This window comes from Rattus rattus, chromosome 9, assembly GCF_011064425.1.
Source record: "Rattus rattus isolate New Zealand chromosome 9, Rrattus_CSIRO_v1, whole genome shotgun sequence".
Classification (NCBI taxonomy): Eukaryota; Metazoa; Chordata; class Mammalia; order Rodentia; family Muridae; genus Rattus; species Rattus rattus.
In genome coordinates this window covers 67,923,032-67,948,559 of record NC_046162.1, presented here as the reverse complement: position 1 = coordinate 67,948,559, position 25,528 = coordinate 67,923,032, and the positions used below count along the sequence as shown (strand labels likewise).

Below are 25,528 nucleotides of genomic sequence, written 5' to 3'. Positions count from 1 at the left end.
CTCTCTCTCTCTCTCTCTCTCTCTCTCTCTCTCTCTGTCTCTCTCTCTCTCTCTCTCTCTCTCTCTCTCTGTCTCTCTCCTCTCTCTTATAAGCACAGTGTAGCTGCTGTCTTCTGACACACCAGAACAGGGGGTCGGATCCCATTGCTGATGGTTGTGAGCCACCCTGTGGTTGCTGGGATTTGAACTCAGGGCCTCTGGAAGAGCAGTCAGTGCTCTTCACCGCTGAGTCATTTCTCCCATCCACAGTGAGTTATCTTACTTAGTGATTGATGTGGGAGATTCCCACTGTGGTGACATCATCCCTGGAAGGTAGGTCTTGGCGTGCTGTGAGAAAGCAGGCTGAACAACCACGGTGAGCAAGTCAGTAAGCAGCACCCCTCCATGGCCTCTGCATCTGTCCTTGCCCCTACTTCTCTGGATGATCGACCATGCAAACAAGCTGACATAAACTCCAAACTGTCTTTAGCTACGGTGTTTTATTACAGCAATAGAAATATAGCGAAGACATATCCTGAGGGTCTGAATTCCCAGAAAGCAGACAGCATTGTGGGGCACACTTGAAATCCCAGAGTTGGGAGATGGAGACAAGAGGATGCTGGGAGTTTGCCAGCTATTCCATCTAGCCAATGCAGTGAGAGACCCTGTCTCAAAAGCTAAGGTGGAGGGGATGGACAGGTGGCTAGCAGGACACAACACTACTAACTCTCCAGAGGATCTGGAGTGTAACTCCTAGCAACCACAGACCTCACAAATGTCTGGAACTCCACTTCCAAGGGCTCTGGTACCCTTTGGCTCTGCAGATGCTGTATGCTTGTAGTGAACAGATATATGCGGGCAAACACAAACACACACACCCCACACTTAAAACTCAGGTGCAGAGTGATGGAGAAAAGCATCTGACATTGGCTCTGACCTCCACATGCACACACATGTGTGTGCACAAACACATACACAAACACTAAAAAGAATTAATGAAGTGTGCAGTCTAGAGCTGGCATGGTCAACAATATCTAGCACTTGTTGGGTAGAGGCAAACGGATCAGGAGTTTAAGGCTGACACCTCAGCTACGCAGTGACTTTCTGGCTAGCCTGGGCTACATGAAAGGCTGTCTCGGAAAAGCGTAAAATTAAAGTGTGTACTTTAAACCTGCCAGTGGTGACACACACCTTTAACCCCAGGACTTGGGAAGCAGAGACAGGAGGATCTGAGTTTGAAGCTAGCTTGGTCTACCTAGTGACGTTCAGAACAGCCAGGGCTACACAGAGAAAACCTGTCTTGAAAAAAAAAAAGTGTGTACTTTAGCTAATGTGGTGGTACGTGTCTGTAATCCCAGCACAGGAGAGGCTAGGACAGGAGGTCCAGTTCAAAGCCAGCTTAGACTATATAGGGAAAACAACGCTTCCAAAAAAAAAAAAAAAAAAAAAAAAAAAGAGGAACAAATATACAATTCATTTAAAAAAAAAATCAGGGGCTGGAGAGATGGCTTAGAGGTTAAGAGCACTGATTGCTCTTCCAGAGGTCATGAGTTCAATTCCCCGCAACCACATGGTGGCTCACAGCCATCTGTAATGGGATCCGATGCCCTCTTCTGGTGTGTCTGAGGACAGCTACAGTGTACTTCTACAAATAAATTTAAAAAAAAAAATAAATCTATCTAAACATTCAATGGGTTCTTTCTCTTCTAACAAGTGGATGACAGGAGAACAACCCACTCATTATAGTCAAAATTGTCCTCAGCTGCTGCCCAGTGTGGATGGAGGGCTGAGTCTCTCAGAGGAAGACCACTCTATTCATTTTTCCCTCTACTTGGTACAAGAAGCCATTTTTCCACTGGTCTCAAGAAAAGGCAGGTGACTGTCCCTCAGCCTCACTTCCCTATGTGAACAAGACTTTACCCTTCAAAGCCTGCATAGGTCCCTGTTCTGGACCCAGTCTCCCAAGGCTTTATTGATGAGCTGTGGGTTGGTACAATGTGAAGAGCTAGGAGTCAGTCCTTCTGGGAAATAAGCCGTGTGTCGCACAGCCACTGCTCTCCCGAATTAGGGCTAAGGGAACAGAATGTAGCAGAATGCTTCGTAGACAACAGCTCTTTAGGGAGGGCCAGACCTGCAGACTGATGACATTACATCGGGATTATTATTGTCTAATTAAAAGTCTTTACAATTTAAAAGTTTTTTTAGGTGAGCTTTATAACGACAACAGGTTTTTTTTTTTAAAGATTTATTTATTATATATATGTACACTGTAGCTGTCTTCAGACACACCAGAGGAGGACATCAGATCTCATTACAGATTGCTGTGAGCCCCCATGTGGGTGCTGGGAATTTAATTCAGGGTCTCTGGAAGAGCAAACAAAGCTCTTAACCACTGAGTTGTCTCTCTCTCCAGCCTCCTCCTCCTCAACCTCCTCCCTCCCTCCCCTCCCCTCCCCTTTCCTCCTCCTCCTCCTCCTCCTCCTCCTCTTCCTCCTTCGCCCTCCCCTTTCCCTCCTCCTCCTCCTCCATTCTGTATATGTGCGTATTGGCACCTGGGTGTTGGATCCCCCTGGAGCTGGAGTTAAAGGTGGCTCTTAGCTGTCTGCCTTGGTTTCTGGGAGAAGAGTTGATATTATAAAAGAGCAGGAAGTACTGTTAAATGGCAAGTATCATGTCTTTATATCTGTGTGTGTCTCTGTGTAAGCATATTCTGTGTGTGCTTGAAGAGGCCAGAAGAGGGCGTCTGATCCCCAGGAGCTAGAATTACATATAGATGGTTGAGAGCCACTGACTGTTGGTGCTTTAATTCATAATTCTTAGGGAGGGAACAAAAGCCAAAACAGAGGCACAGTGACGCCTGGGGATTCCTGAGGGAGGGCTGGCGAGGGCTGGCGAGGGCTGGCGAGGGTTGGCGAGGGCTGGCGAGGTGGGGCTGGTGAAGTGACGTCCAAGCTGCACGGTCACCAACTGCCAGGACTCGGGCGGATAGGGACGGGTGGAAAGGCCTTCTGGACAGAAGGAGCTGTGTGGGAGACGGCCTGGGTGGACCCTGCTTGGCAGGAAAGCAGATAATGACTCCCATACGTTGGTCTCCACAGGAGCTCCCGATCTGACTGGGGCTTGCTCGCCAAGCTCCGGGCGTGGTCGGGAGGCGGAGCAGCACCACCCTTCTCTGCGGTTTGGTGGCCGAGCGGCTTGGGCTTGCACAGATGGTGGATTTGCCTGGTTCTGAAGAGGAGAAAGGTGTTTTTAGGTTGAGGATGATCCTTAAAGTGATCCCAGTGTTGCTCATCCAGCCGCTCACTCTCCTCTTCCCTCCTCCAGGAGGCAGACCTGAGATGTGATTTGCCAATATTGGTATTTTTAAATTTTTTAAAAATTTTCCACGTTTGTGTGTGTGCCCGAGCGTGCTCGTATGTTTCATGTGTTTCCGACACAGATTCCAAGGACTGAACTCAGCATCATCGGCCTTTCGTGGCCAAGAACATCTACCCACTGAAGTATCTTGCTGCCTGGGGTAGACGTTGCTAAACACATTTAAAATTGTTAGGGCCTGGAGAGATGGTTCAGCAGTTACCAGCACGGCTCCTCTTCCGTAGGTCCTCAGATTTTATTCCCCGCACCCGTGTGGTGGCTCAACCCTCTGTAACCCCAGTCCCAGAGGATTAGATGCCCTCTTCTGGCTTCCTTGGGCATTGCACACATATTGTGCATAGACTTACAAGTGGCCAAAGTACCTAGACACAGAAAATAAGGGATCTTTCTTTCTTCCTTCCTTTCTTTCCTTCTTCCTTTCTTTCTTTCCTTCCTTTCTTCCTTCCTTCCTTCTTTCCTTTTCTTCCTTTTCCTCCCCCCTTTTTCTTCTTTTAAGTTTTTTTTTTTAAGATTTATTTATTATATATAAGTACACTGTAGCTGTCTTCAGACACACCAGAAGAGGGCATCAGATCTCATTACAGATGGCTGTGAGCCACCATGTGGTTGCTGGGATTTGAACTCAGGACCTCTGGAAGAGCAGTCGGAGCTCTTAACCACTGAGCCATCTCTCCAGCCCTTCTTTTAAGTTTTAAGTGCTAGAGAAATGGCTCATGGGTTTGTATTGTGGTACAACCACACGAGGACCCAAGTTCTTACTCGCAGAACCCAAACCAAAAGAAAGAGGGATAAGGGCCCGGATCTTTGCTGTGTCTGTAAAGAAGGCTTTTGTAAGTTACCTTTTTGTTTAATGCCATTGTTGAGAACCCTTTCCTTTAGAGGTATTTGTTGTTGGTACCACTGTGGGAGGCACCATTCCCTGAGCTGTATAAGAAAGGGGCTGGAGGGATGGCTCAGTGGTCAAGAGCACTGGCTGCCCTTCCAGAGGACCTGAGTTCAATTCCCAGCAACCACATGGTGGCTCACAGAGATCTGTAATGGGATCTGATGCCCTCTTCTGGCGTGTCTAAAGACAGCTACAGTACAAGATAAATTAATAAGTCTAATATATATTAATTATATATCTATATCATCTACATCTATATCAATATATGTTAGTCTAACTAAAGTCAGCTGGAGCTATTCAGAGCCATCTCATTGAAAGACAGCCATTGGTCCTCACTTTCACCAGAACCCTGTTTTTGGGGAGTTGAAGCTTTTCTTTTTAAACTGTCTTTTAAATTATTTAGGTTTATGTCATGGTTTGAATATGCTTGTCCTAGGAGGTGGACCTATTAGAAGGTGTGGCCTTGTTGGAATAGGCGTGTCATTGTGGGTGTGGGCTCTAAGACCCTCATCCTAGCTGTCTGGAAGCCAGTATTCTGCTAGCAGCCTTCAGATGTGGAACTCTCAGCTCCTCCTGCACCATGCCTGTCTGGACACTGCCCTGCTCCCACCTTGATGATAATGGACTGAACCTCTGAACCTGTAAGCCAGCCCAAATTAAATGTTGTCCTTATAAGAGTTGTCTTGGTCATGGTATCTGCTCACACCAGTAAAACCCTAACTAGGAAAGTTTATTTTGTGTGTACGAATATTTTGCCTGCATGTATGTCTGGGCACCACATGTGTGCTTAGTGTTCATGGAGTTCAGGAGAGGGCATCAGATCCTCTGGAACTAGAGCTGCAGGCAGTTGTGAGCCACCCTGTGGTTGCTGGGAATTGAACTCAGGTCCTCTGGAAGAGCAGCCAGTGCTCTTAACCACTGAGCCATCTCTCCAGCCCCAGGTGAGATTTATTAAAGAACTTAATGACCATTGCAAATCTTAGGACACTAGAGGACAATGAAAGCAGTACTCATCTAAAGATGCCACTTAACCCTCGGAAGTCGCTCAGCCCTACGTTGCGTATCTCGCTTATGTAGAAAGAACTAGTCATGGTAGTGTTCACCTGTAACCCCAGAAAACAGCAAGTGCAGGCAAAAGAAACAGTAGTTCAAGGTCATCCATGGCAAGTTCAAGGTCAGCCTAGGTTGCGTAAGACTGTCCCAGAAAAAGGGGTGTGGGTAGACATAAACTTTTCTCAACCTACGTTCAGAAGCACCCAACCTTCCCTCTAGCCTACCACACACCAAAGTTATTAGGACACGGGGGAAGCAGACCTGTTTAGAAATAGTTCTGTGGGGTGAGTCCAACCTTCTTTGTCAGGATATCAAGAGTTCAGTCTAGGAGGCTGGGGAAATGGCTCAGCGGTTAAGAGCACCGACTGCTCTTCCAGAGGTCCTGAGTTCAATTCCCAGCAACCACATGGTGGCTCGCAACCATCTGTAATGGGATCTGATGCCCTCTTCTGGTGTGTCTGAAGACAGCGACAGTGTACTCATATACAAATAAATAAATAAAACAAATAAATAAATCTTTTAAAAAAAGAGAGAGTTCAGTCCAGGAGCAAACACCATGTACAAATCAGGAGCTGCAGTCTAGTTCTTTCTTGGCAGACACCACACGTGAACCAACAAGAAGCTGCAAGAAGCTGTGGGAGCCTCCTGAGTTCTTTCCAGTTTCTCTCTATGACATCACCACAGGCGAAGCTCAACAACGCAGTGTAAGGTGAATGAATACTTGCGTGCTGTTAGGGAAGAATAGTGAGGCGGAGCGAAGCAAACCAATGCTTGCGTTCCCACTGTCTGTGGGGTCACATGTATATTCCTTCTGAATGCCATGCATCCTGTCACCTGCGTCTGCTTTAGCAAAACATCCTTTCACCCGTGTGCAAAGCAACATTTGACAAAACTGACTTTTCAAAGAAACTGGAAGTTTCCACTTGGGGTGGGGCTCGGGGGGCAGCAAGTGTTCTGGTGTTGAGGTACACACCTTTAATCTCAGCATTTGGGAGCAGAGGCAGACGTGTCTCCGTGAGTTCAAGGCTGGCCTGGTGTGCAAATCAAGTTCCAGATCAATCAGGACCACGCGGTGAGATCCAAAGATAACAATTTGTAGGTGTGTAGCCCGGTGGTGAAGCCATACCTATGGTGCCTGTTGGCTACGATGCCTAAGACCCAGGCTGCCATATTTATTAGATATGGGTCTAGTAGGATAAAGGTAGGGTCTCACTGTGTGGTCCAGGCTGGCCTGGAAATAATGGGTTCAGGGAATCTCCCTCGTTAGCCTTCTCGGTAGATGAGTGCACAGGCATACATACCCAGAATGGTGGTAGTCTCTTTTGTTTTGGGTTTTTGAAACAGTCTCTGTATGCAGGTTGATGTCATTGTGCAGGTGAGGGCTGGCATAAGTTAGGTCAAGGCCATGATTGGACAGTAAAAGAATAAGGAGGGGACAAAGATTTTGTAGGGAGGGAGAGAAGGAAAAGGAGGGAGAGTCAAAATGGAGACAGGGAAGGATGACCCATACCAGGGTGGTCCTGAATTGCCAAGGTAGCTGGGATGGATGTCTGTCAGCAAATTTAACTTATCTAGGTGGACGGTTTATATCCTTTTCAATTGGTTGTAAGTTTACTGTGTGGATGTATTGTGGTTTGAGAATTTAACATGTAAATCTGGTTGTTGGGTTACAGTTTTTTGAGTCTTGATATTTCTGGGTAGCTGGGACCAGAGAGTTCCCGGCTGGCCAGGGCTGACCAGGGTGACTAGCAATGGGAGTGGAGAGACCGCTGGGGCCAGAAGATAGTTAGGCTAACGTGGCGGGTGCCTCACTGAAGCCAGCGGCCACTGAGATAAATTAAGGTTAGTTCTATATGGCCCTACAGTGCTAGAACTAACACCAGGGAGCGACTACCGGGGTCTGAGAGTATCAGGGGCCCAGTGTGGAGCATTGACACGCGGGAACCGGTCGCATCATTTTGTAATTATACCGCAACATCTGTATGTGGCCCTGGCTGGCCTGAAACTAGCTATGTAGACTAGATTGCTCTCAAAGTCATAGAGATCTGCCTACCTCCGTGTTGGGTTGGTCTTGTGAGCTGTATATCCAGATGCTAAGTTCTGTGTCCCAAGACCAGGTTGCAGTCTGGACATGGGCATTGTATTGACCGATGTGCTGTAAAGAATACTCCTGATAACCTCTGATTGGATAATTAAAGGCCAGAGCCTATGACTGGGCAGGAGAGATAGGAAGGTGGGACTTGAGATGAATAGGGGGGCCTCATGTAAAGATCAGGATGGACCATGAGCAGAGCACACATGGAGCAGAGCAAACAAAGCAAGCTTTCCCTCTCTGTGTAGCCTCAGGTGTCCTGGAATTCCCTCTGTAGACCAGGCTGTCCTTGAACTCACGAAGCTCCAACTGCCTGTGCCTTCTGAGTGCTAGGATCAAAGGTATGCACCACAGCTACCTGTCTTAGACATTGTTACCTAATGTCTGCAGTCTTTCAGCGTTGTTTTGACGTTAAGGGCACAAATAGCAGCACTTCATAGCGCCACAAGGATGTGCTCACACCTGCCTCTAATAACATCCTCCCCGTGTAGAGGAGGCAAATGGGAACCTGACGGGTTGCACACCTTGCCTCAGGCCGTCCTGCAGAGGAGGTGGGGCAAGTGCGGCATTAATAACCCTAAACCTCTTAGGAGTGTGGCTGCCCTCCTGTGTAACCCTGGCTGGCTTCAGAAGCAACAGCGACTGACGGAAACCCAGCAGGCGCGGTGGCTCACGGGTTATGCTATAATCCCAATGCTTGGAAGGTTAAGCAGGAGGGTTGCCACCTAACGAGGTGAGCATGGGGACACTGCAAGTTTCCAGACCAGCCTGGGTTATAGATTAAGGTCCAGTCTCAACCCCTCACCCGACAAAAAAAGTCAAGTCCATGACTTCAGGAGGCAGAGGCAGGAAGAGGCTGCCTAGATCACATCGAGTTTGATGTGAAATACGCTTTATAGGGGGTTCCACCCAGCTAGGTTCTATAGCGAGACCATCCATCTGAGGGCTAAAGAGATAGGACCCAGGTTTGGTTCCCACCACCGTCTTCTAGCCTCCTCAGACATTCCACACGTGTGTGTGCACACAGACACAGACACACACACACACACATGCACACACACACACACATGCACACACAACATGTGGGCAAAATACACACACACACACACATACACACACACATATTTTAAAGGAATGCTTAGTCATTTGTAAAACGTCTTCCCTAGGGGATCTATTATTGCACATATAACCCTTTAAAAACTCGTGGGGTTGGGGATTTAGCTCAGTGGTAGAGCGCTTGCCTAGGAAGCGCAAGGCCCTGGGTTCGGTCCCCAGCTCCGAAAAAAGAACCAAAAAAAAAAAAAAAAAAAATTCGTAAGAGACCACCGATGTTGGTTCATGACTTTAATCCCTGCACGCAGAAGGCAGAGGCAAGGCAGATCTTTATGAGTGGGCCAGCCTGGTCTACATAGTTCTAAGCCAACCAGGGGTGCATAGAGATACCCTGTCTCGAGCAACAAGAACCTGTTATTGTTGGGACGATGGGATGACTCTGCAGGTAAATGTGCTTGCTGTCAAACGTGACAGTCTGGGTTCCACTCCAGAACCCACAAGGTAGAAGGAGAGATCTGACTCCTGCAAGTTGTCCTCTGACTGCTGCATGCACCCTGTGGCGTACAAGCCACCCCATCCCGAGTCCCACACTAAATAAAAGAATTTCTGAAATCTTTTTATTGGAAGATGTTTACCCATGAGCATACAAAACAAATGCTTAAGGAATTACAAAAGGAAAGAAAAGGACCTTACAAAAGTGGGCTTCCTTGTGACTACTGCCAACACCAGAACACGGCACATCTCAAGTAAATAAATTACACCGGGCTGTAGATGTCCTTGGCGAGAGAGGTCAGAACTTTGAATGCTAGCATTCAAAACACCCCAGGTGCTATACCCAGGACCAAAAAGAAAAAAAAAGATTCTACTTCCAGAAATGTGAGGAAAAAACTATCCAGGACCTTCATGGAAGCATATTTGGGACTAGCAAAGGCAAGCGGCTCACATCTGCTGCACCCATACCCATCGCCACACTGGCTGTCTACAGCCTGTGCTTAGACCCCACTTGGTGGAACTGTTTGAGAAGGATCAGGAGGCGTGGCCTTGTTGGGGGAAGTGTGTCACTTGGGGTGGGCTTTAAGGTTACAAAAGCCTCCCTCTCCCTCCTTCCCTCCTTTTCTCCCTCTCTCTCTCTCTCTCCCCCTCTCCTCCCCCCTCTCTGTGTGTCTGGTGATTGGGATGTAACGAGCTCAGCTACTGTTCTAGCACCACGCCTGTCTGCTTCCCGCCATGATAACCATGAACTAAACTCCTAAAACTGTAAGCAAGCCCTGAGTTAAATGCTTTCTTCTGTAAGAGTTGCCTTAGTCATGGTGTCTCTTCACAGCAATAGAACTAAGATCAATGTCCAAGCAACGCCAAGAATTCGGTTCTTGCTTGGGGCCGGGGCTTTCTTCTGGCTCCTGGGCCCTTCGAAGAGAGTAAAAAGTAAACTTGGACTTAGGGCTCCTCTCCCATCTCTGGCCTCTGAGTCCACAGAGAGGCCACCAGCTGTTCCTTTTAGAAGATTGGCCATTGGTCTCTAAGCCAGGGACGGAGCCACTTTTGGGCACACAGGCACCTGTCTGTGCCTTCCTCAGCTGGGTGCTGTGGCCTCGTCCTGGGGCCTTGGAGGGAGCTCGGCCTCAGGCTGATGGCAAAGACTGAGGGTCCTCCCCTCAAGGAGCCAGAAGACAGGGAAGAGAGGCCGGCTGAAAACTGCACAGAAAGTGTGCAGTGGCTGTGTGTGTGGCTCCAGGCTGTAGAAGGTGAGGCAGCCAGAGGTCAAGTTCAAATCTACGCCCAGGAGTCCTCCAGATACCCCTGCCCGACTCAGACGCTGAGCTCTGCCATTGTGCCAGGCCTGGATACTGTCCTCCTGGATGCAGAGGCCCCAGGAGTAGGGTCCACGACCGATGTTATCCGTGTGGGTCCCCAGCTTTCGGCGTGGTAGCTCTGGGTAGGTGACGCCCAGAGTGACGGAGTGGTCAGAGGCACGCACCTCCCAGTAATGTTGTCCAGTCTGAAAACTCTGGGTGCACTGTACCTGCCACAGCTCAAAGCTGCCTGATCTGGCTGGGCTCTGAGCCTGGAAATGGTGTGTCACCCGCTGGGCCTTGTGAGACAAGAGCAAATACCGGTTGGCGGTCTCTGGGTCAAAGGTCAGATTGCGATAATCTATTGGAGAGAGACGAACAGAGGTGGGCAGAGGTGTCATTTTTTCCCTAGAGCCTAGGGTTCCTGTGGCTCCAACTATGGACAGTTTAAATGTCTACCAGGCGTAGTGGGCTGAACACCGGGCAGCAGTCTTACTGGTGAATCCTCCATTGCTCCCTCAGAGCTGGAATCCTCTACCTGTCCCATGTTACGAGAGGGGAAACTGAGGCTCAGAGAGTTAAGTTCACACACTATTAAGCAGAAGGAGGAGACGGACCCCAGAGTGTGCCCTTTATAACACTATGCTGACTGCACCTGCCTCAGGGTGGATCTGGACGAGGTCCACGTCCGACAGCAGATGTGCTGAGGTGGGGACAGGCCCAGTGAGGAGTGTGGACAGGACAGTTAGAGCAGCCCGCCCACCCCATATGTTCACAAGCACATGCACACACTCATACGCTCTCCCGTGCACACAACTGTCACCTGCACACACACAGGCACTGTGTCTCCTTACTCTGCCAGAGCTTCTTCCTCAGTGGACACACTGCGCTGGGGACTGGTGCCAGGGGACCCAAGGCCTCTTTAGAACAAAGAGTGAAGGGATAGGGTTATCCCTGACTCCCCGCATCTACCCAGCACTGGGGGATGGGGAGGGCCCAGAGGGCAGGGAGGCCAGTCTTACCCGCAGGGCCAGCACTGGCAGCTTTGTCTGCCGCCGTGGGGAGCGTCTTCTCTTCAAGGAGGAGCTCACACAGTGGGCTCAGCAGCTGGTTCACACTGTTCAACTGCTCTTCCTCATCCCACTGGGGAGGAGTCGGTGGCCCGAGGGACCCTATGGGCTCAGAGAGCTGCTGTAACCCCTGAAGCCCGGGGACAGAGGCAGTGAGTGGTGTTCTAGGCGTGGGAGCACGGCCCTAGCCCGCTGCCCTGACGTACCTGGAAGAAGATGAAATCATCCCCCTGCCCCAGGAGATCCTGGACACTTTGGTCGTACTGAGACAGGGCCTTTAGGTGGTCAGTCAGCCGCTGTCTCTCATGCAGAACTTGGTCCAGCGCCCGCTTCTTGGCTCCCTCTATGTCACGCAGTGTTGAGGCCTGCTGCTTCTCCAGAACCTGGAGCAGGCTACTGAATCTCCTGGAGACCACCGAGGCCAGGGTGCGGGCTGAACTCTGCGTGGGCACAGGAGGAACCTCAGCGTGGCCATTCTCAGCACCATGGCAAGGCAGCCAGGCCCTCAGTCACCCACTTGGCTTGAAGGGTGGGAACATGGGGGAGTCAGTTAGGGCCCTTGGAACCTCTTTCCCACTGAGGCCTGGCTTCTTGATCAACTTCCCACTCCCTGCCGCTGGGAGGCATCTGCGAGGCGCTCACATCTGTTGCCTGCAGTCCAGGGACCGCTAAGGGGTGAGGCCGGACATGAGCACATGGTGAATTACCTCAATCCGACTGCTTTGCTGCTGCAGCTCCTGAAGCTGGGTCTCTGCCTGAGTGGCCTGTTGCCGGGTAACCATTACCCTAGCTCTCAGTCGGTCCTGTGGCACCCATCCAGAAGGCAAGCAACAAAAGGTTAGGAGGGTTGTAACCTTCAAGTCACCACCAGTACAGATGCTGGGCACTTTCCTCATGGCCCTAATGGTAAGTGCCTTGGACAATCCAGAACTAGGTCAGAGTCCCGGGAGGCCTGGATAGGGACCTTTCTCTGCATGGAGCAGGATGCTATATGAGGAATGTGTTGGTCTTGGGTTGAAGACCCCACTTCTGGTCCCACTCCTGTGGCTTGCAGGTTGAGTGACCTGGATAGAGCTCCCCCACCTTCTCTGGTCCAAACCTCATGCCTACCCCAGGCAACAAAGGAGAGAGGTGACTCTGGGCTTACAGAGCCTGGGGTGGGGAGGGAGACTGGACAGAGTTGTCTGACCAGTGATCAGTTCAGCGCCTAGGAGCCCAGAGGGAAGACGGACGTTATTATCATTTGGTTGACTCCTGTTCTCCCCGGAGACCAAAATGTGCTGTTATAGGAGCGCCATTCTGGTACTTGAAGATGATGCTTAACCTGGCCAAGAGTCTCATTACCTGTTTTTACTCCTTCCAACACCATTTTGAGTTGGGAACCCTTATCATTGTTGCTTTGAGATGGGGTCTCATCATGTAGCCCCGGCTGGCCTGGAACTTTCCACGTAGACCAACCTGATCTTGAACTTATAGAGATCCGCCTACTTCTGCCTCCAGAGTGATGAGATTAAAGGTGTGCACCACCTCACCAGCTAGCTTATATTAAAACCTATTTGTGTTTATGTAAGTGTGGGTGCAGGCATACATGTCAACGTGCATATGTGAAGGTCAGAGGGCAACCTCGGGTGTCTCAGCCCGTGCACTCTACCTTGAGGCAGGGTCTCTCGATGTTTACCACTGTGTCTGCCAGCCTCGTTGGCCCTTGGGCATCCTGTGCCTCACATCCTCTCTCCTCTCGAGCAAAATTCCGTCCCCTAGAGCATGAGCCATCTGGCTGAGGTGTCCTCCATGCTGAGGGCTTCTAACCTCCAATGCCAACTTCGGTACCCAGTTTGGTCTCTCACTTGTCCTGGGCAGCAGTGCCTCAGCCTTACTTCTCGGGGCTTCAGCAGCTCCAGGGCTCACCCTCCAACCCTCTGAAACTCCGTTTCTTTCCTCCTGTCTCCGCCACTCACCCTCTGACCTCACCCTGGCCCTGTCACAGCTCTGAAACGTCCCAGGCATCTGTCCTTATTCCCACTTTCCATCCCTCGCTGGTTCCGGCTGGCCTGTGCTAGTCCTCACCGCACTCCTTCCTTCCCCGTTGGTCAGGCTCCTTGTCCGTGTGCTGCGGTCCTCTCGCTCCGTCTCCTCTGTCTCATCCCTGGTAATCACAGCCTCACAGCCTGGCTGTGATGGCCATGGGCGAGGGCGCAGGCCGCCATGGTGCCAATTCCATGGCCTTTTTCACCTTTAACTGAACCTCTCAGCAGCATGGAGCACCTGGAGGACTCTCTCTCCTGTCACTGGCTGTGCCCTAGGCACCATCTCTGTAGCTGTCAAGATGTAATCTTGGGCAGACTCTCCCTGCCCAACAAATTACCACTCCTTCTAGGGAACTACAGCGACTTCCGGCTTTCTCCTTACTGCCCGCGTCTCCTCCCAGCTCTCAGTAGGTGTCCGTGTATACCACTGCATCCACACACTGCGTATCCCAAACCAGCCGCTCCCCAGCCCCTCAGCACACAGTAGCCCAGTCTCACGCAGAAACCTTGTCCCCAGCAGTCCCTACTTCTTACTTGTCTCCACTGGGCACCGGGCTCCTACTCACTTCTCATTTCTTTTGCTTTGCAGCTGTGACCTCCTCCTCATCTCCTACCCACTCCACACCCCCAATTGGAGCTCAGTCTCCAGAAAGCAGAAATCTGATGACATCATCGCCCTGTCTCAAGCTCGGGAAGGTTCTGCACATCCTGAGAGGAAGAGTCACCACCACCATGCTGCCCATCATGGTGTGGTCCCCGATGACCTGTTTGGAGATCTCAGGAACCTGTCTCCTCCCCATCATCTCTGCTCCTTGGCGCTTGTCCCTGCATCCTCTTTTTCTGGCTGGCATTTCCTCACCCCTGAGGAGTCACCTAAAGAGCGCCGCCCACTCTTCTTCAGCAGGCTGACCCTGCCATCTCTATAGAATGAAACATTTTGCTGAGACACTATCTGACCCTTGAGTAGATCTTCAGCCTCTGAAGGGCAGAAAGCACGCTTATTGAATGTTGGCCACCTTGGCGAATGGGGCTGTTAGCCCTGGCCTAACATTCTGGCTCTGCTTTATTCAGAGGACCTGGGGAGAGCTGTGTGGGACAGTCAGGTGTACATGGCCTCTAGGTTCCTATGGGAACCCGCAGCCTTCTGCTGCAGCCCCTGGCCCTGGCCACAAACAGTCCCGGCCCTTCTCTCACCTCGCGCACGCGGCGCTCCACGTCCAGCAGCGCCCTCTCGTGGTGGCTACAGTCGTGCACCGTGCACGCGCTGCACACGCAGAGGCCCTCCGTACGACAGAAGAACTCGAGCGGCCTCCCGTGGCGCGGGCAGCGAGCGCTTTGGCTCGTGCCGGACTCCAGACGCTGGATGGCGGCGGGCAGCCCCTGCAACAAGGTGCTCAGCTTCACGTTGCGGCTCAGCTTGGCGCCCTCGGGGAAAGGCTGGCGACATTCGGGGCATATCTTTTCGCAGCAGCGCCACGAATCCTGGATACAGTTCCCGCAGAAGGTGTGCCCGCAGGGCAGCGTCACCGGGTCGCAGTAGCGACCCAGGCAGATGGGACAAGTCACCAGGTCCTCCTCCAGCAGCTGAACGGCCATAGCGGAAGCGAGGTCCTGTGTGCGCAGACCTCTTAAAGGGACCGAGGCTACGGAAGGGCGAAGGACAGTCCAGGAAGATGGCAGTGCGCAAGGGCAACGAGAGCGTTGCGCTCTGGTGCCCCGGAAAGTTCCTTGGCAGGGATCCAAGTCGCCCTTGTCCGCCTTCTGACGCACTGGGAGCTGGGGCGCGGCTCCCTCCGGTCGACCCGGACAGCTCCACATTCCTTCTCTAGACCCTCATATCAGCTCCTCCTGAAGATCTGGCCTTAGAGGTCTGGAACCCCACTAGGCCCAGGGTAGTTAGTTGTGGTCTCTATCATGTTTTCCCGGACAGTGAAAATGGGAGCGAGGGTCGTCCCGCATGGAGCCTGGTAATGTTTGGTCAGGGCCATGTGTTTTGTTTTTTTCTGGAACAGGACTTTAGGTATTGGGATATATCTCCCCTCTCTGGGAAATGTGTAAATTTGGTTCTTTTAAAATAACGACTTGGAAATTTCTGGTTACTAAAACACATTTAACCTTTTTAAGAGACCCCTTATCCTTTCCTCAATGAGGTCTCACAGCTCCTAGTGGCCTGTGGACTCTGGCTCCAGTTACCTGAATAAAACCCCTCTCTTTTCCCAAGGCCCTTGTAGGTCACCAGCCCAGCAGTTGCCTGGTTTCCCACCCCATTTCAGAGTGATGTGATGGTTTGCATATGCTTGTCCTAGGGAGTGGCACTATTTAGATGGTGTGGCCTCTGAGTGGAAGGAAATAGATGGCATTTGAGTGGGAGGGAGCACAGAGCACTGAGTAGGTGTGTCACTGTGGGCGTGGGCCTTAAGACCCTCCTCTTAACTTCCTGGAAGCCAGTATTCTGCTGGCAGCCTTCAGATGAAGATGTAGAACCCTCAGCTCCTGCACCAGGCTTGCTTGGACACTGCCACACTCCCTGCCAGTATTACCCCTGGTAATTAAGACCCTCTGAACCTGTAAGCCAGTCCCAATTAAATGTTGTCCTTATAAGAGCTGCCTTGTTCACGGTGTTTGCAGCAGTAAAACCCTAAGACAGGTGACTATCACTTCCTCTACAGCTGAGCAGAGGAGATGGAGGTCCCAGGGCCTCCGTGGGGAGTGTGAATCAGAGATCACATCTTTCTGAGTAGGCAGAACTGCCTTGTTTCTAGGCCTTCCTTTGGTGCAGGGAAGACATCTAGCCTCACAGTGGGGACTCGAGGCCTTAGCTGGAGCTATAACTGTTGCTAGGTTTGACGGGGATTGCCCAGGCTCAAGAGGGCAGGACTGCCTCCTCCTCCAGGAGGTTCTGGTACTGGGGCTGTCCTTCACAGAGACTACAGGCTGTGCAAAGCTTCACTTTTCAGTCTATCTCCAGCTGCCAGGCCGCAGGGCACTTCAGGAAAAAAGCATTTTATTCACATATAACCGAAGCCCCTGGGTCTGCTGGGAGGAGCCTGCAGGGAGTCTCAGTTGGCTTCCGATGCTCTCTCCTGAGATGTGAGCTTCCAGCTGTGCCCTCTCACCCTCTGCGATGAATGTACTCAGTAGATTCCATAGGTGGGCTCGTGACTGTCCCTGTATCGGTCCAGATAGCGAGGGGCTGCTGGTGGGGAAGCGCTTCTGCTTGGGGGTGGTAAGGGGTGGACAAATTCAAACACAGGTTCCCCATGTCTGCAAGAAGAGTAAGGGGACAAGGGTGGACTCCTGCTGACCTGGGCTTCCTTCTTTGCCTGTGAGGCTGGAGCTCTGCCAGGGACTTCCCACCTTGACTTTCAAAGGCCACTCCTGGCATGGCCACCTGCCTGGCCACCAAGCCCTTACCTAGAAGCTGGTGGAAGGTGTGGGTGACCGAGTCATCCCAGCGGCACTGGAAGAAAGCCAGACCAGCTGGAGTCATGGCTTCCTGGTGTTTCTTGTAGAAATCAAGGGTGTGGAAGGTCCTCTGGGCCAGCTGGTAGCTGTGAGGAAACAGGTGGCATCTGAGTGGGAGGGAGCGCAGGAGGGAGCGCAGCAGGCAATCCTGGGAAGCCCCTGGAGTCCACCCAGACGCAGGACTGCTGCCAAGCACAAGACCTATACCAAGAGGGGAACGAGCAAGAGCCACCACCCCAGAGAGCTGGCTTGAGGCTCAGGGGACAAGCAGGGTTAGCTTACCAGGGTGAGGGACGGGTGTCCTCAGAGAAGTTGATTGGCTTGTCCTGCTTGAAGAGCAAGAAGGCAAAGCGGTGGAAGCCAGAGCCTCGAGCAGGGAAGGGGGGGAGGTAGGGGCAGCTCTCCTGCCCTTCGGCTACCCTATTGCTGGGGATGTTGGTTCTGGTAGAAGGAAAATACCCATTAGAGGCCATGCCAACGAGGTGGCAGGGGAACCCCAGCGTTGCACCCCAGAGGCAGTCACTCCGAGGGCCAGAGGGACCCTGAACAGTCTTACGTGTGAACACAAGCCGACCTCCAAGACCTCAGGACATGGTGCAAACAGACTTGGGGGCAGAGGTGGTTCAGAAACCAGAGAGGGGCTAAGAGAACTGAATACTCTTTCAGGGGACCCAGGTTCCATTTCCAGCACCAACATGGAGGCTCACAACACCTGCAATTCCCAGTGAATCCAAAGCTACAGGCACACGTGTGAGACACTGGTACACATGAAATACTTGTTTTGTGAGACAGGATTTCTCTGTGTAGCCTTGGCTGTCCTGGAACTTACCCTGAAGACCAGGCTGACCTCACACTCAATCGTCTGCCGGTCTCTAACTGCCAAGTGCTGGGACTAAAGGCAGATACCATCACCACCCGGCTGATAGAATAAAATTAAATGGAAAAATAGGAAAAGGCTGGGCTTGGGATGGTCTGCAATTCACTGGCGTTTGTTAAAAAACAAGACCCCCTGGTGGTGGCGAGGCAGAGCGGCTGGCTCACTCAGGGCACAGGAAGCAGACGTCAGCCTGTCATTTAGGTCAGGAAGCCACACCTTCCTTTGGGCTGGTTTTCTCTCCACGTAGGACCTGATGCTGCAGTAGCCATGGTACCGTCTAACCTGCCACTACCCACAGACAGCCCTGCTGAATATGTTGGTTGCTGTAGTTGAGGGGGTAGGGGGAAAGCAGAAGGCAGCTTCCCAGTTACTAGGTTCAATGACAGGGGCATCACAAAGCTCAGGACACCTGTGTGACCTCTGCCCCCTAGTCTCTGCTCACAGCTAAAGCCAACAAGGACTGCTCAGGGTTGCGATACCCATGGACCCAGTGTCTAGAGGTGCCGGTGCCACTATGAGCAGCTCCTGGTCCTTTTCTACACTGACTGTCAAAGCGTGAACACACACACACACACACACACACACACACACACACACACACACACACACACCCCACAGAAAATAGCCCAGGGCAAAGAGGCAAGAGGCTTGTGAGAACTGGCTAGGGCCTACTGTATTTTTTTTAGACTGGTTCCCACTTTGTAACTTCAAATTCAGAGATCTGGCCTATGCCTCCAGGTGCTAGGACTAAAGGCATGCGACCCCACGCCAGATTCCTGCCGATTTCTCCTGTTCCTGCGTTAAGCACAGACCGGAATGCCAGGGCCTGACATCTCAGGACTTGCTGGAATCCCGAGCTGGCTTCCCACCAGGTACTCACACCAGCCAGGGAAGGTACTCACACCAGCCAGTGAAGGTACTCGGCATCTGGTTCCAGCAGGTGTCCGTCTGCGCACAAACAGAGAGGACCTTTCACAGGAGCCAGAGCCAAAGCAAGCCAGCCTGCCCAGGCAAGGGAGGGAGAAGCAGGGAGCTGGAGGCAAGTAACCCCCATACACCTACCCAAGTTGATGAAGAGCAGTGTCCACAAGGAATCCTTGTCTGCCTCATAGGTCACCTCTGGAGCCTGGGAAGCCTAACAGGGAGAGATAAGGGAGCGCTCACCCTCACCAGAGAGCAGTTTCTCTGTAGAGGGATGGAGCCTACATGGGCCCTGGAGAAAGGAGTGCACGCCCCTGACAGTTCCTCAAAACTGACAGGGAAAGAGATGTCTATAGAGAGCTGAACTCTAAGGACCACAGGCCAAGGGACATGGTTGGGGAGGCTCTGATGGCTCTTCTCTTTGTCTTGTTTCTGAAACTGTCATGATTTTGAGTCCTAGAAGTCACAGACAGTAACAAACTTCAAACCCAGACCCTGTGATGATGTGGTGACAGCTGTGCCTGTGTTCAGAGAGCAGGGAGGAGGGCGGGGGAGCAGTACCTCGGTAGGAGTCACTTCATTGCCATGATACACTGGGATCAGGTCCTCTTCTCCCAGGGCATACGCCACGTGTAGGGGGACCCAGGGCACAAAAGTGGCACCGTGGAACAGGTCTCTGTAGAGGCCGTAGTACTCAGCTAGACGCTGCTTGTGGTAGGGTCCACACGTCCTCTCCCACTCTGCCCGCACTGCCTCCAGTGGGATGCTAGCTGGGGAGGGACAGCATTGTTTGGATACAGTGTGCAGAGGGTGCACCGGGGGCCCCTCCTTTGCGAGGCTCACCGGTGCGGAGGCGCGCTGCCCTCTCTTCTTCCGCATTGGCATGAAGCTCCTGGAGAAAGCGTTTCCGCTCCTGTAGCTTTTGGGTCCGACTGACTCTGGGTGGAGGCAGCCCGATGTTGATTCTGTCTTTGGGATCTAGAGAAGTAAGACAAGTTAGGATAAGCAGGGTCAAATCTGCTCTTTAAATTTGAGTCCTTAAATGTGCATATGGCTGTGGATGTGTGTGTGGAAGCAAGAGGTTGACTGAAGTGTTCTGCTCCAATGCCCTTCATTCCACCCTGCCCCCCACACCCCCAATCTCCCCAGACAGGGTTTCTCTGTGTAGCCCTGGCTGTCCTGGAATTCACTCTGTAGACCAGGCTGGCTTTGAACTCATCTGCCTGCCTCTGCATCCCCCAAGTGCTGGGATTAGAGTGTACGTGCTACCACCATGGCTGGCCCTCAGTGTTGGCTTTTTTTTTTCCTTCCTGAGACAGGGTCTCTCACTGAAACTGGAACCTGATGATTGGTTAGACCTGCTGGCCAATGAGCTCCAAAGATCTGCACGTTAGGCCACCCCTTGGGCAAGTGGAACCCGTATCAACCAGACAAAAACTGCGAAGGTTGAGCGGACTCGGAAACCTCCGTGTTCTCGTATCTGAGACCGGTAGGCGTTTCATCTGCTCCCGACCCTTTCCTGGAGGACAGGCCCACAATACCCCACATGAGGAGGGTGACCCCTAGTCACATAGCACAGAACACAGCTTTCCATGCTCATGAGGTATCTAGATGGGCTGGCTCCAAGGGTTTACCAATGATCCTTCCCTGGTATTCCTTCCTGCAAAAGGTATTTAATCTCTGGTCCACCCTGAGTAAGTCGTCGGCATCCATTTTCACCATCAACAAACAGTATGGACAAGCAAGGACTGCCTCCTCATCAAGAACCTCCGTGGGGGGAAGCCTTTGCCATACAGAGCTGCACCACCAAAGTCTCCCATAGAAGGCCCCTCAGCTAAGCAGTTGATTCCCCTCTGTATCCCAACCCCCAATCCCCACCCTGGCCTGGAGCTGTGGCCTCTTGTTCACAACTCCATGAAGTTTTTAGCGGTGACTGGACGCCCGGCAGTCTAGGAACCCTTGTCTCCTACATTTGTAGCCTAACACCTCCCATTTCGTCTGCCTGAGCAGAGTTCATACACTCCAGTGTTGAGATGGAGTGTGGAACCGTGACCCCTAGCACTGGGGTTAGAAGCAGACACTAGACCTGGCTTCGGTGTGGATATGGGAGAGTCCTCGTGCTCTGAGGATGGGGTGGGTACGGGCAGACACTTTCCTGACTGGTCCAAGCCCCTGACCCCAAATCAGTCTCTTTGTTGAGCGGCCTGTTTTTATCTAGCTCCGTCATCCTACCATTCCAGGAAAGGATGAACTATTCCCTCAACCCACTAAGCTAACCTGTGCCGTCTGCATTCCAGACCTGAACAGGGCTCAGGTGGTAAGCAAATCAGAGACAAGGTCAAGCTTCTGGGCTCCAGACGGGGTCACAGCAGGGGAACTGAGGCAGATGGACTTCCTGACTGGTTACTGGGATCACCTTTAAACTGATTCAAGGGTAGCTGGGTTATGGAGGTTTGGCCTGTTGCTATGTACTGCTATGCTAAGTATTAGCCCTGGTCACCCCCAGGGAGGAGATTCTCAGGGAGATCCTAGACACAAGTGATGTATGTAACCTTGTCCCCCAGGTTATCCCTGATTGGTGAATAAAGATGCCTACAGCTGGGCAGAAGAGAGAGAGATAGGTGGGGTTTTAGTTCCTGGGCTGGGGGTCTGAGGTGGAGACTGGGAGGGAGGGAGAGCGAGAGAGGGGAAGTAGACAGAGGGTAAGGGATCGTGAGAACTGGCCATGAGGGCTATCCAGCTGGAGTAAGAGTGACCAAGGAAGGGTTGGGGATTTAGCTCAGTGGTAGAGCGCTTGCCTAGCAAGCGCAAGGCCCTGGGTTGGGTCCCCAGCTCCGAGAAAAAAAAAAAAAAAGAGTGACCAAGGAGAAATATGGCAAATCATATCTCAGGGTTATTGGTAAGGAAGTAGACATAAGAGTATAGAGAGAAGCTATCTGCCCAGCTCCAGGGCTTTAAGGCTTTGTGTCTTGTATCTAGGAACTGAATGATCAAAGGTCAGTAGAAGCCCCTGATTGAGATTAAAAAATTATAACACTGGGCAGTGGTGGCACACACTTCTAATCCCAGCACCCCGGGAGGTAGAGGCAGGCAGATCTGAGTTCGAGGCCAGCCTGGTCTACAGTGTGAGTTCCAGGACAGGTAGAGCCACACAGAGAAACCCTGTCTCAAAACAAACAAACAAACAAACAAACAAAAAAAAAAACCCAAAAAACAACAAAAAGGAGAGAAAGAATAAAAAAGTGATTCAAAGGTGGTTATGAACACACACCTAAGTCTTGGGTAGAGTTAGTAATAGTTTCAGGCAGATTTAAGGAAATGGGACTCCAGGTGGTGGCAAATGCTTTTAATTCCAGAACGTGGGAGGCAAAGTCAGGTGGATCTGTGGGTTGAGGCTACCCTGGTTTATATAGAGAGACCATAGTCTCTAGCCAGGCCTTGGTGGTTCACAGCCGCAATCCCAGTAACTGGGAGGCAGAATATGGCAATCAGTCATCCTCAGTTGCCTAGTGAGTTCAAGGCCACCGTGGGCTAATTATAATTAATAAGACCCTATCTCAAACAACAACAACAAAAAAGCAAAACAATGCATCTTATACTCCGTACTACGACCTCCATCCCCAAGACAGGGTTTTTCTGTGTAGCTCTGACTGTCTTGAACTCATGGTGTAGGTCAGGTTAGCCTCTAAATCAAGATCTCCACCTGCCTATGCCTCTTAAATGCTGGGATTAAGGGCATGGGCCTCCACCTCCTGGCTGAGTTTCAGTTTTACAGATTAATCCATGCATGTATCACTTGGACGTTTGTTTAAATTCAGATTTTGGTCAATTCAGGACTACACGTCTTGGGGACAAGCAGGTCCTCCACGTTCTGGGGACACACGTGACACCAGCGGGTCTCCAGCCCGTCAAGCTCCGAGCCCGTCGCTCCCGCACCTGTCTCCTTCAGGAAATACTCCCGGTAGGTCCGCCACCAGTGCGGGGCATGCACCTCCTGCTCCGCCCGGCGGCGGTACCGCTCGAAGCTCCGGTACTTCTCCAGCCGCTCCAGGTTGCTCACGTCAATGTCCTCGTTGGGCATGGGCCCGAGCGGGGGTGTCCGGCGGCTGAGGGAGGCTGTGGGCACAGACCGGGGCGTCATGCAGGCTTAGGGCTGCGACTGGAGCTACAGAGCCCCAAGAGCTCCACAACCCCACACCACTCACCCGAAGTGCTGATGCCCCGGCATCTCCCAATGCCGGAAAACGCGGCACGCCACCAGGGCGCCGCCATCTTTCCCTAGGTCACCAAAGACGCCGGTAGGACCCAGACAGAGGTGGCTAGAGAGAATCCTGCGCGCCGCGGCCGGAGGCTCCGCCCCGCCCCGCCCCGCCCCGCCCCGCCCCGCCTCGCGGAGCCCAGTTCCTGAGGTAATTCTGAAAGCACTGGGACATTCTTCCGGCAGCTGCGCAAAACCTAAGAGGTCTGGTAGTGCTAGGGAAGAGGCCTGTTGGACCGCTGCAGGGCTGAGAGCTGCCACTAGGGAGCAGCACATCCGTGTAGTTCCAAGAACAACTGTGGGATCTTACTCGACTTCCTCTGCCCCTGACACAGGGATTGATGGAGGATTCTGGAGTCAGACTTGGGAATAAAACAGGTAGTAACAGTGCTCGCTTCATAGATCTATCAGGAGGATTTGCACCTTGGTATATCTGATATCCCTTGATCTCTCCAACTTATAGTTCATGTGAGCTCTACCTCTTTTTGTCCCTTCTGCCCTGGAACCCAATTTTCCGGTTGAGCAAAGCCTTTCTTCCTCAGCTTCTCCCCAGATCACAGGGTGTGCGCAGTACTGTTTTGACTTTTCCCTCTGTGACCTGTCCGCCCTGAAGTGCTCCCTCCAAGAAGTCCTGGCATCCCAGATCCAGGCCGATGACTGCTAAGTATTGAGTCTGAGCCTCACAGTCTGAGTCTGAGCTCACAGTGAAATTCCATGAGGTCTCTATATCCAGCAGAAATGGCCAGAGTTTAGATTCCACAGACAGCCTCTCACCGCCACTTCTAATTCCTCCAACAGCGCGCAGCTGCTGCCTGACAAGTGTTGGAGTTCATGGGTCAGGGCACCGGAGCCCTGCCTTGAGGAGTTGACGCTTACTGAAGGGTTCTTGCTGCATGTTAGGGGAACTGATGTCCACCCACAGTGTTGGCATGGTTCCCGTGCAGTTTTACCCTTTCGTTTCTGAACCCTCTTATATGAGCCTCTCTGAAGAGTCACGGTGTCTTCACGAGTGGGTCATTGCTCAGCCAGTAGCTCATTCTTTGTTCTCTTTCTCCCTCTCTGGGAAGCTCTGAAGAGAAGGTCTTGTTTGTATGTCAGAGGCCTAAGAGGGCTAATGAGGATTCACACATATCCTGCCTGGAAGCGATGGCTCCAACATTAATTCTAAATGACTTAGGGTTTTGCTATACATCCCTGCCTACCTTGGCACTTATTTTGTAGTGTGGCTACCCTTGAACTAATGACAATTCTTTTTACTCTTCTCTTGTATATTACATCCCAAACCACAGTTTCCCCTCCTTCCTTTCCTCCTAGTCTCTCTGCCCCAGATCCACTTCACTTCCTCTTACCTTAGCCTCAAAAATGCTGGGACTACAGGCATGAGCGACACCACCCTAGCTCATGTCAAGGATTTCAATTCCTCTTCACATCTTCCGGACACGTGTCAAGGTCCTCGGGAGCACTTTGGGTGACCCGATGCCAGTCAGGTGCAGTTCTGCCTTCTGCCCTTCTGATACACCGCCTGCCTCAGTGCCCTCTTGCCTGAGTGCTGGGGTTACAGGGTCACCGGCACAGACAGCTAAGCTCAGACTCTAACAAGACAACACAAAGCTGGCCTCACCTGCTCCCTGCTACGTCTAAGTTTGCTTCGTTGCTCAGGAAGACCAAGGTTTGGGGGACTCTACATTGCTTTTCTTCCCATGTGCTGGAAGTCACTCACTCTTCCTTCAGGAAATGGCAGAAGTACAAGGTGGCCCCATAATGCCAGCTGATCCTTTAGACCCACATTTCTCCCTCCATACAGCTTTGACGTGGGACTTATGTGTTAAGAGGACCAAGTCCCAGTGGGCACCATGCCTGCCTTGTATGCCACATTCTCCCCTATGTGGCATCCAGATGTGGTTGACAGCTTGTGGCTTGGCCTGGGAATACCTCAAACCCCAGCCCTGCTATGTATCACTTTGTCACACTACTATGTATCACTTCATGCAGGGTTTGCAATCCCTGAAGGTGCTTTTTCACCCCCAGGCAGGGATGGCGAATTACACACTCCAGTGTCCTGAGGTGCTAGAGAAGCCGTGGCCTGGCTGCCTCCGTAGGTCAGCTTTCTCCAGAGGCGCCTGCCTGTTCTGTGGAGTTTGTTTTCCAGCAAATAACAGGAGCAGGAAGCAAACACTGTATTCTGCTTTTTCTTTTTCTTTTGAGGCAAGCAAGCTCTCTCTACATAGCTCTGGCTGTCCTAGAATTCACTGTGTTGACCAGGCTGGCCTCAAACTCAGAGATCCGGGCTGGTGAGATGGCTCAGTGGTTAAGAGCACTGATTGCTCTTCCAGAGGTCCTGAGTTCAAATCCCAGCAACCACATGGTGGCTCACAACCATCTGTAATGGGATCCGATGCCCTCTTCTGGTGTGTCTGAAGACAAACAAACAAACAAACAAACACCCTCAGAGATCCACCTGCCTCTACTTCCCGAATACTGGGGTTAAAGATGAGCACAGCCTCTCATTCTGTAATCCAGGTTGATGGCTTAAACTTTCCTGTAGCTTGTCTTGAACTCGGGCAATCTCATTCCCTCAGACTCCTGAGTGTAGAGAACAAGTGAGAGCCACCACACTGGGTCAGGTGAGTTTTCTAATAACTAAGGGGACACTGGCAAATTCTAAGAATCAAGACACTA

At 51.8% G+C, this 25,528-nt stretch overlaps 2 protein-coding genes across 2 annotated transcripts; both read right to left on the bottom strand.

Annotated features, from left to right (window-relative positions):
* Window positions 1-9,987: 9,987 nt before the first annotated feature.
* On the bottom strand, window positions 9,988-15,479 carry Trim65 (tripartite motif containing 65). Its single transcript, XM_032913236.1, has 6 exons — window positions 14,523-15,479; window positions 12,009-12,104; window positions 11,508-11,741; window positions 11,254-11,431; window positions 11,086-11,151; window positions 9,988-10,592 (listed from the first exon to the last, which is right to left on the bottom strand). Exons 1-6 carry the CDS (start codon window positions 15,144-15,146, stop codon window positions 10,012-10,014), a joined length of 1,779 nt encoding a protein of 592 aa, XP_032769127.1. The 5' UTR covers window positions 15,147-15,479; the 3' UTR covers window positions 9,988-10,011.
* Window positions 15,480-16,315: 836 nt separating this feature from the next.
* Window positions 16,316-22,924, bottom strand: Mrpl38 (mitochondrial ribosomal protein L38). Its single transcript, XM_032913651.1, is given in 10 exon segments — window positions 16,316-16,587; window positions 16,590-16,592; window positions 16,743-16,879; window positions 17,076-17,234; window positions 18,573-18,618; window positions 18,733-18,805; window positions 19,153-19,361; window positions 19,435-19,569; window positions 22,528-22,707; window positions 22,797-22,924. Coding segments are annotated over 10 exon segments (1,134 nt in total). The 5' UTR covers window positions 22,864-22,924; the 3' UTR covers window positions 16,316-16,462.
* Window positions 22,925-25,528: the final 2,604 nt, after the last annotated feature.